Source organism: Mirounga leonina, unplaced genomic scaffold (assembly GCF_011800145.1).
Source record: "Mirounga leonina isolate KUSES-001 unplaced genomic scaffold, KU_Mleo_1.0 Mir_101664, whole genome shotgun sequence".
Lineage (NCBI taxonomy): Eukaryota > Metazoa > Chordata > Mammalia > Carnivora > Phocidae > Mirounga > Mirounga leonina.
Window position 1 is genome coordinate 5,452,084 of NW_023270175.1, and position 11,281 is coordinate 5,463,364.

General features: G+C 44.2%; 1 protein-coding gene across 1 annotated transcript in view; it reads right to left on the reverse strand.

The window, feature by feature from the left end:
• The window catches only part of LHFPL1 (LHFPL tetraspan subfamily member 1), a 38,047-nt gene extending 28,956 nt beyond the window's left edge, over nucleotides 1-9,091 (reverse strand). The window contains exon 1 of the mRNA XM_035006068.1: nucleotides 8,494-9,091. Coding sequence (XP_034861959.1) covers nucleotides 8,494-8,875 — 382 coding nt within the window. The 5' untranslated portion in view covers nucleotides 8,876-9,091. The remainder of the gene's footprint in view (nucleotides 1-8,493) is intronic.
• Between the last annotated feature and the right edge of the window lie 2,190 nt (nucleotides 9,092-11,281).

Genomic DNA, 11,281 nt, shown 5'->3' on the forward strand with positions numbered 1-11,281 from the left:
AGAACCTCCACAGAGCAGGTGTTTGATCAGTGATGAATGAATGGCACAGTTAGAGGTTCCAGAGCTCCAGGGCTCAGCTGGACAGTGAAAGGCAGACTACTCCAGGGACTACTGGCCTCACCTACACCTCTCTTTCCCCACTGAGGAAGATTCCAGATACACTCTGAGAAGCTAATAAGCCCACTTTGTCTTAAGATGAATCCTTTTGGAAGAGACCACAAAGAACTCTAAGCTTGTCTACAACATGGCAACCAGCTTTTCTCAATATTCAGTGAGTCCAGAGAAAAAGATGAGGGCCTTAAGAAATAGCAAGAAAGGTTTAAATAGGGGTGCCTGGGTGGCTCAGTTGGTTAAGTGTCTGCCTTCAGCTCAGGTCATGATCCTGGGGTCCTGGGATCAAGCCCCGCATCTGAGCAGGGAGCCTGCTTCTCTCTCTCCCTCTGCCCCCTCCCCCGCTTGTGCTCACTTCCTCTCTCTCTCAAATAAATGAATAAAAATCTTTTTTAAAAAAGAAAGGTTTAAATAGGAAAACAGTGATAACTTTCTGACAGTGAGAGAGGGTTTAGAAACTAAAAGAATGACCAATTAAGGCTAGAAATTCCCTTCAGTGGAATGCTTAAAATTAGAAGGCATTCTTATCTGTCTCATAGTCTTAAAGGAAATGAAACTGGTCACTCAAAGACTTTTCTAGGCTCTGGAATTTATCCAGTGGCAATGGAACAACACTCCTATTTGTTTAGGGGTTCCTCTGTTTTCTTTGTTTGTACCACAGATAAACTGAAATCCTACGAGATGAGGAAGTATGAGCCAGAATATGGAACCCAGAGTATGCACAATGGGTTAAGGACAAAATTGGAAATGAAATCCTAGCCTTTTCCTGCTTCTAGTATATATATCCTTTGAGGGAAGAGTTACTAAAAAGTGAGCTTTTCCACACAAACTAGGAAGAAAAGAACATAAGTTCATAAAAGAACAGCAGTTCTGCTTTCAAACCTCCACATTCAGAACCCTGGGACTGGCATGAACTCTGATTTCTCAAGCAGGTATCAGTGCTGGCCAAGTGTGTGTCTCAACATGGCAGGTGGAACCTTCTACTCTCCTCAGCCCCCTCTTGTTCCTCAGACCTTACCATGTTGAGGAGCTCAGGTCAGGAATCACCTCCTCCAGGAAGCCTTTCTCACTATCCCCAAGGTCCCACCCCCAGGCTAAGTTACATATTCCTTCTCTGTGTTCCCACAGCACCCTGTGCTTATTCCTGTGATTAAAATATCCTGTGATAATATATGCTTCACAACTGATTGAGGTTTGCTTCCCTCACTAAAGTGTGTGTTCCTGGAAGGGAGGAACCCTTGGTAACTGGTACATAATAAGTGCCCAGTAAATGCATCTGTTTCAGAGTATACTCTGGGTACTTGACAGACAGCTTCCTTTGCCCATGCTACCCAATGGGGAAGCCTTCCGAAGGGATCTTCATAGCAGGGATGGGAGATCATCCTAGACGAATGATACAGCCATAGAATCTTAGAGAGGGAAAGGCCTTTAGAGATTACCTACTCCAATCCATCCCCATTACAGATGTGGATATTGAGACTCAAAGAGGGAAAGCTATTTACCTATGGTCACATAGCCAGTTACTGGCAACACTTTTCCCACTAATCAGAGCAATCATCAACCCCTTAGAAGCTCTGCTGTTCTAAAGACAGGTATCCAGAAATGACCACCTTTTGACAACAATATCTATAGCAAGTACTAGGAATCTTATAGGCATTAGATCCAGAGAGACAGCACAACACAATGGCTTCAGAGAACAATACTGTATTATACACTTGAAAGTTGATCTTAAATGTTCTCACCACACACACACACACACACACACACACAAAACCAGAATGATGTGAGGTGATGGATGTGTTATCTAACCTTATTATGGTTAACATTTCACAATATACATGTATATCCAATCGTCACGTTGTACACCTTAAACTTACACAGTGTTATATGTCAATTATATTTTAATAATATGGGAAAAAAGAGAGAAAGGGTTCTGTAGTCAGTCTAGATCTAAGTTCAAATTCCAGCTCTGCCACCTGGAGTCTGTGTGACTTTAGGCAAGACACTTAATCTCTCTGTGCTTCAGTTATCTTGCCTTTAAAATGAGAATAATAGTACTCCATCCTATAGGACTGTTTCAAGAAATAATGCTTATAGAGTACCTAGCATATAGAAAGTGTTCAACAAAAAAATTATTTTTATTGAACAACAGCCTCTCCCTATGACTCCTCTCTCATTTTCCACCTATATTCTCCATGCTAATTTCTTCCTCACCTCTTTGTCCTCATAAAAAATACAGCTGAAAAGTCAAATTGCTCAACAGGGCTCAATTCAAATCTTCCTGGTTGGAGTTGTTATCTTGCAATTTTGTGCAGGCACCAAGCCAGAGACTAGAAATCTCGGCCAGGCATGTGTTCTGCCCCAGTGCATGTGGCCCCACGCTCTACCGAACCAGCCCTCCTACTCCTCTTATCCCCTATCCTCCCTCCTGCCTTTTAGACAGATGAGCGCAGTAGGTTGTACACATGCTTCATGGAGATGTTTGACTTGTAACTGACAGCTGATTCCATCACATTTGCTCATAGCTGGAGAAAGATGTGTCCTGGGAGACTTATTTTAAAAATGAAGTCACAGGGTAATTTATCCTCAATTATATTTGTTTCCAACAGTTCTCATAAATTTAGGATTTTGAAGATGAGCTTCAAACAGAAATGCAGAAGTCATTTGCCAGTGTCAGGTCTTGCCACCTTCTGGAAGAGTGGGCTTATTAAAACATGTAGATTCTTAGGCCTTAGTCAGAGATATTTGATTCGGTAACTGTAGCCTAGGAATACGCATTCTGCCTTCTCTAAGTGCTATAGCTAACTCCTGGTTTTATTACCCCTCCAACCACATATGTCCCTTGGTTCAGCTGGGTACTTTCTTATTCTCATCTGCCTCTAGAAAGGGGAAAAAAAAAGCTCTTTAGAATATGTTACTATCCTTACTTCCCTACTATACAGTGACCAGTAGGGCTGCCATCTTGTTTCCCTTCCTCAGCTTTTCTTTCCACAAGAATCCCCTAATGCAAAATGTACCAAATATCCTCCCCAAACATGGTTGCTATGGTTTGAATTCACTTCTCTGACCAAGCAGAAGCCTGGCGTTAAACACTTTACTCTGTTTCAGCCCTTGTGGCAGGCAACCTCAACTCCCATACAAAACCTCAGACACACCTTTTTGGACAGAACTTGGAACCCTCCTTGCAGCTACTTCCCAGCTACAGTCAACCTTCCCCTGATGCCAGAATTACTACTTCTCCATATCCCAACAGTTGTATAGCCTCCTCCTAACCGCACATTCTCCGTTAGGCAGATGCCAAATCTTTGTCTCTGCGCAGAGAAAGCCCCCTCCCTGGGTGTTAACCAACCCCCTTTGCTTCCTCCACAGCCATTCACAAAGTACAAATATTGAGTGTGCAATCATTTTATTACACACCCAACCCGATCCCCAAATATGGTTATTAGGTAGTTTGAATTTACTACCTTAGCAGAAGTCTAGTATGGGTTAATTTGTTATTTGCTCATTTATTGCTCTTAGAACAACTTCAACTCAAACACAGTAGAAAATTTATAAGTCTGTCCTCCAGCTATAATCTCAGCTTTCCCTTCCCAGGGAGCTCCCCACTCAACTGTCCCATTCATTTGACCCCATATTCTCTCTCAGAGTTATAAGACAATTTACTTCTGTGAGAGACATTTAAAATAGATCAGGGGAGACTTCACACAGAGGCTGCATTTGACATGAACTTTGAGAAATAGGCAGATGTTTACAGACAGAGATGGAAAAAAAGGGAATTCTAGAAAAAAGCAACACTATGAATGAAACTGAGCAGAGGTTCTCAAATTTTAGCGTGTACTGGAATCATGCTGGAGAATGATAAAAACAAATCAAAGACAGTAGTTACCTTTCCTATAGGAACAAGGGAATATGATCACGATATGAAGGACACTATAACTGTATTGGTAATATTCTATTTCTTAAGCTGAGTGGTGCATACATCTGAACTATTTTATACTATATTTAAAAAAATAAATCAGTCTGAGAGGCTGTGTAAAATATAGAGTGGAGGGCATCAGTTCTGATTCAATATGCTTAGAATGGCCCTAACAAGCACCCCAGGTAATTCTTATGCAAGTGGTTCATGGGCCACTCTGAAAAGCATTGTGATAGCATTTCATCTTCAAGAGGAAAAGGAAAAATCAATAGCACCAGTGCATAAAGCCCAGGGGTGAGAGTCAGGAGCTCTGACCCATATTCTCTGCTCTGCTCCAATTTGCTACATAAGTATTAACTTCTTTAAATACTATTTTCTCAAACAGAAAGCCACTTTTATCCTTGTTCAGCATGGTAAGTATAAATTAAATGATGCCAGTGAAACTCTGAAGGATTTTCCAGGAAATGCATGGTTTCCAGAGAACATAATGGTTTTTAGAAAAGTAGCTCTCAAAAAGAAGAAGAAGAAGAAGAAGAAGAAGAAGAAGAAGAAGAAGAAGAAGAAGAAGAAGAAGAAGAAGAAGAAGAAGAAGAAAGAAAGAAAGAAAAGTAGCTCTCTTTCCTTGATTCAGGTTCTCAGGGATCTGCCTCCAGTGGCAATTTTCATTGAGCTTGAAGCATGTAGCATTAAGACTTTACATGGAAAAAAACACTGGTGCCTGTCTGGGTATGTTGAATTATATCTCCTTAAAGAAAAAAAAAATGTCCATGGTGATGGTTCTCACTTGAGTTGGGGAAAGGGAACACAGCATACACATCAGAGTCACTGGGGAGATTTTTCAAAACACCAGACTTCCACCTGTTGCTATGTATATCAGAATGGGAAAGAGGATAGGAGAGATGGGGAGTCCACATTTTTTAAGCGCTCCAGGTGATCCTGATACATTCCCTGCTCTAGAAAGATTCTTGGCCTCCCTCAAGTAACCCGATCCAAGATCTTACACTTTTTCCTGCCAAGAAGTTCCTTATATTTACTTCTCAACTATTTCTTCTTTGTTTAGCTCTCACTGAAGATAGAGAACAATTCACAAGCATCTTGCATATGTATACACAGGGGAATGTGAATAATGACCTTGTTCTCAGGGACTGGGGGCCAGCTGGTTGGAAACCTCAGGATCCCCAGGGTTGAAATAATCTCCTGGCCAGATGTTTCCTTCACCGGTTGGAGCAGGGCATGAAGGTCCCAGTGGAAGGCTCTCTGGACCCTAGGCTTGTCCAGCTGGATCAGTTGCAGGTGGAGCAAATGGGACCCAAGGGCCCCATCAGGTCACCTTGCTAAGTCTGACTCAGGCCAGCAGCTCTTTATTCCTTCCTGTCTCTCCCACTTCCCACCGTTCATCTCTGTGGGCAGCTGCCAAACTGGGGAACAAGAGTCAAGAGGGGGAGGGGGTTGTTCTTAATGGATACTCCATCTCTTCAGTGGTTTGGGGTCTGGCAGAGATAAACCAGACCTAAAACAAATTGGCTCCACCCCCTGATGTATTTCAGTTAATGCACTAGCTGCCGAGAAGCCAGGCCTGGAGCAACAAAATCAATTCCCTTCAGCTGAACAACAAGCTTAAACTTAACCCCCACAGCTCTTTCTCTTGTGTCTTTTATCCATGCTGCTGAACATGCTGTTCAGGTTTGGCTTCCTGACAACTGGCAGAGCGTATCTCTAAGAGGTCAGATCCAAGGTCTCTGAAGACCCTTGGGTAATGGTCATGTGCCAAGGGGCTCCTAGAAAATATAATACATCCAAGCAGTCTTCACCATTCTCTCACATCTGATGTAACCTTGACAGGCACCAGTTCCTAAAAAGGTGGTAGGAATGACCCTTATTTGGCTGGTGTTACAGATGGGGAAGGTGTTGAAATTTAGCAACATAACCAATATCTTTCACATATCCAGGGATAAACCTTGTACTACCATGCCTTGGGTCTTGACTCCTTCCATGCCTACTGTCAAATGGTGTTTTATTCTTGAACTTTAAAATCCCTCCTCTAAGTATAAATACTTTGACCATGTTCCTACGAGCATGGGTCAATGGGGAATCATTCTATATGGGGAATCATATGAGATGAAAAGGGTACTGATGTTTTGATTTCCTCTGTATGACACCTGCCACTCAGCCAAAGTTCTTCCCCACTCAGTCTATGAGTGTCTAAAGCTCCATGATCTATCCACATATCTCAAGAATTTCCTTTGAGTTTCTCGACCTAGGAAGTAGGATCAATTAAATGTATCATATGGAGAATCACAAGGGTTTCTTAAAGTCTCAGTCAAGCCCAAGCAAGCTGGGAACAGGAGCCACTGTTAATGGTTGGAGTCTGACGGAAGCTGTTGCTACTGGCCTTCTAATTCCTACCCATTGGCCCCTCCTCACTCTCTGCTGGCAACTATTAGAAATTCAAGTGAAGCTAAGTTGCCACTCTCAAATCAGAAGAGAAAAGGACTCAGGGTGCTAACCCCCCTGAATGGAAGCCTGGTAAAAAAGGATAGGATGTGAATGAACCCAGCTCTCACATGTCCAACTTATCCCAATATACACTAAACATTGTCTTAGCTGTGCATTCATTCCTTTACAGTTACTGGACACCTGCTCTGTGCCAGGCAATGAACTGGGACCTGAGACTATAAATATGGGTTGAAAAGACCATCTCTTTCTTCTGCCAGCTAAGTGTCATTTCCTGAAATAATGTGTCCATAAAAGTGCTAAGCTATCTATAGCATGCCTAAGAACTCAGGTGAAAAGTGAGCCCGTTTAAGGTTCATTTGTGATATCCATAGAGCCCCCAAAGGGAGACAAAGTCATTGGCTTAGACCAGCCTTAGTAATTGGTTCTGTACCATGGTTCTCAAGGGGGAAGGAAGAAGCTAATCTAATGACTTTCCAATGTGGCCAGGAAATCATTAGTAGCTAAAGAGTGGAAAAATTCAGAGATAAGGGAGGCTAGAATGTTCATTCATATTTAAAACTTTTACACTGAGTCTGAGGAAAGAGGGGACCAGAAAATATCACCTTAACTGGCACAACCAAAAGAATCAGTGTTTTTTAATAAGCAGGTCAGGAAACCATGATATCTTAGCTCAGGGTTTCTCGACCTTGGCCCTATTGACATTTTGTGCTGGGTACTTCTTTGTCATTGGAAGTGGGAAGCTGTCTTGTTCTTATTCCCTCACCTTTACCCACTGGATGTCAATAGCATACTTCTCAAGTTGTGATAATCAAAAGTGTCTCAAAGAGATTACCAAATGTCCAGGGTGGGGTGGGAATCAGCCCCTGTTGAGAACCGCTGTCTTTGTTCACCACTACCACCTCACTCTATGGCCACCTGAATACAGTCATTAGAGAGAAGAAAGAAAATCAGGATCTGCACTATCTTGCCAGTGAACAAATTCAAGGAAGGAAGGCAGATGAGCACCAGGAAAGGACACTGTCATTTGCCCATGACCGCAGGGCAACTCAGGGCAAGAGCCAGAAGTGGGATCCAAGTTTCCTGGCTCCAGTCACCCACACTGTACTGCTAATGGAGATGATAATGATAATGAATTGAGTAATGATTCTAAAACTTCACGAGCAAAAACCACCACTTCAGCAATAGGTTCTACCAGCACTTTTTCCCAGTGTGCCATCCAGGTATAAAATATAATTCACATATTCACCCACAGATTTGCCTGTCTGTCTAAACTTGCTTTTTCTTCTCATAAAGTTCCAATTAAACTGCCCCCGTTGACTTCCTGCAGTCTGCCATTTTTGCATTTGGCCCTTTCCTGGCCCGTCTATGCATCACCAGCCTCCCAGGTGTTCTGCACTAAATTTAGAGGGAGGCTGAATGAGGGAAAAATAAGTAGGGTGGGTCAGGGCCCTAAGAAATCGGGATAGACTGCTAATGGCTACCAGACAGGGCTAGCCTTAGATAGAGGCCAAATAAGCAGTCACCTATAGTCTGTCTGGTACCTAGCATTTCACTTTTAGACGTGTATTTCTTTGGTGAGGATTGTACATCAAACTTGTTAGTGATGAGGACTTGTGCCTATATGTTTATCAGATCACTGTCCTCTGAGATAACTACCAGAGATCAAGGCTCTTAGAGATCAAGTGTATTTAGAGTATACATTGCTGTCCCTAGAAAGTGGACCTGGATAATATCATTAAATGAGCACTGTTCAGACAGAAGAAGGTGATGAAAATGGAGGACTAACAAACCAGATATCAACTTTGCTGCTAGCCAATTTTGCTGCGAATAAAGCCCTGGTATAGATGGCACTTTGGGGAGTCCTAGGCTGGGTGTTTCAAAGGAGTCTCCATTCGTAGCCTTTGAGTTGGATAAAGGGAAGGGGCTGAGAGTGGATTTCTCCATGAAGAAACACTGCCCACCCCCACTGCCAAGCTCCAAGACCTACCCAACCCCAGCAACAGTCTTACCTCCCACGAACTGTGCTGCTCCCATGCAACGTCCCGTCATTCTGGAGATGAGCTCCTCCATGCAGCAGCCCAGGACAGCAGCTAGTGCCACGAGGAGCAGCAGAGCACAGCCGGCACCTGTCACCACCGTGCACATCTGCCAGGCCAGGCTTGGAATGGCACTGAAGCTGGCATAGCGCCCACACTCTTCCACCATGATCAGACTGTGCCCCTCTCCCCGCACAGGGTAGTTGCACCTCCGGAATGTGCTGAATGACACTGGCTTCCCCAGCTGGGATCCAAAGAGCCAGTAAGGCAGGAAGTAACTGGTAGAACTGGCCACAGCAGTAACAAGAGACAGGAAGGCCCAGAGGGTCCCCACCAGTGTCAGGCTGCTCCTCATGGTCCCAGGTTTCTCTGCAGGAATGGGGAGATGAGTTGGGTCATAGCACCAAATGCAGAAAGTTAGCACATAGGCTCCATTGGCCTATTTTTCATCTGGCTGGCCAGTCCTAGGGCTCATTTATGGACAACTTGGCCCTTGCCTTTAGATAAGATTATTCTATTGAGGCCCATTTGGGTCCTTCTGGGATTCTGCTTTCCAGCACTTTTCCCATCTTCCCTTCCTCCCACCTGATTCAGAGTTCTAGGGTCTCTAGGCTGCAATGGAAGAACCATAGAACTGAATTAGTGACTGTTCTACCAACTCAAATGCAGCCTAATCAGACAGCTTTCAACTCTTGACATCTAGCATGAAACAAGTGGCTGGAGCTGAAGCTGGAATGAAACCAAGGTGGCCCAGAGAATCCTCAGCTTCCAGTGGAATGGCCTTGCTGGCCTGGGGGACTGGGAGGAGATGATATCTCAAGAGGGTCAGAAACCAAGTCGTTTTCAGAGAATGAAGAAAGAAGGAAGGAAGAAGGAAGACAACTCACGGGGCTGCCCCTTCTACAAGGGAGAAGAGGGAAGGAGAGCTCACTATGGAGTTACAGGATGTGCTCATGTGACCTATGTAGGATGTCCAATAGTGCCTCAGTATGAGCTGTTCACGGGGTTGAAATGTGTAGAATAAAACAAGGGGTGCCTGTCTTATACCCCTTGCTTGTCACTGAGTGAGCACTATTTAGTCACTTTTTCCCAAAAACAATATGGGAGGCAACTTTCCAACCAGTGAAGGTTGTTTAACTCTAGACAGGCTACTAAGAAAACCTACCTCATCCTTTGCCCCATATAGTCAGGAAAGCTTCTCCTCTCTCTGAAATGGATCAGGTAGCCCCTGCCTGGCAGTAGGAACAGCTGTAAGGACCTTTCAAGGTGCCCTCTGTAACAAGTAATCTCAGATTCAAGACACTGAGAGTTTTTTTTTCAGATCTAATCTCCTCAGCTCAGCTCACAAATGGCTTTCACAGACCCTTCTGTCAAAAATCAACCACTTCCCTCCCAACTCCATTACTCTGCCTTTGCTTTCTGGCCTCAATTAGGGCAGAGACCACACTGCAGCTTGATGACCGCACTGTGAATGTCTCCAGCAGGAAGATGGTGGAGTATATTTCAGAAACTTCTCCATGATTCATCACCATTGCATAAAACTACAGGTGGTGGGAGAGGAGAGGGGTCCAGCAATGGGGGACCGAAGATATGGGGAGTACAGGCACTGGCTATATGGGGCTAGCATACCGCCAATTTGGGACATTGTCAGGAAAAAGCAGCAGTTGTACTCAGGGTCTCAGGGACTAGGCCCAGCTGTGGGTCTTTTCACAAGCACCATTAACTCATGTTTGTCTAATGAAACCCATTGTATAGAAGCAGCCAATTTCCAGGCTGGCAGCGACCTTAATGAATCACCTAATTCAACCTTCTTGTTTTACATATGGGGGAGCATGGCCCAGTAATTGGGGGGGGAATCCTTTCCCCCAAGTCACAGAGTAAGTTAGCAAGCAGCAACACCGGAATAAGAAAGCAGATCTGCAGATTCCTGGGCCAGTACTTTTCTACCACATAGTACTAACACCCCTCCCCCATCACTTTGCACACTGGAATCGGAAGAGGAAGTAATTTTACCCAAGAGTAAAGGACTAGTGAGGTACACTGGCCAGACCAGAGCCCAGTTATTTGATTCTTAGCATAACGCTCTGTTTTCAGTCCACCACAATTCCCCTCCTGAAACATATGTATTGTGTGCTATGTGTTTTGTGCAGGAAGGGAGAAGAGATCATAAATTGCAGGTGCTTACTTTGGAATGCTAGGGCTTGGAAAGAAAGTGCCCTGAGCTGGGCCCCTGGGAATGAGGATTTATGCCTGAGGGGGGCGGGGTGAGAAGAAGATGTGATGAGGAATGGAAAGCCAACGGGAGGAGAAGTGGAACTAGTTTTAAGTAATTGCTCTTAGGAAACAGGTATGCTTGGCTGCAATGAGGTAATGCCTCTGCTTGTGATATTAGAGTTTGTAAGATTATGAAAAGTGCAAGCAGCCCTCTGTGATGGTCTCACTTCCTGGTGAAGAAGCTCAGGCGGGAGGATGAGAGGAAACCAGCTGACAAACACTTAGGGCTGCATCATCATATTCCTTTCTAAAGCCATTATGTCATGACCTCTGCCCAACAACCTTCTCTGTTTGGTAAGAAAGGTGTCACCTCCAATTTACAAATGAGCACAGCGAGGGTTAGAAAGCTAAGTGACTCGTCCAAGGTTGCACAGTAATTTATTGGCACAGCCATGACTTCTCACTTCTCATTCACCCACCACCTTCCCCGCCGCCATTTTCTCCGTTATCACCCCAGTAGTATTACAATTAAAAGCCTCCATGGTTT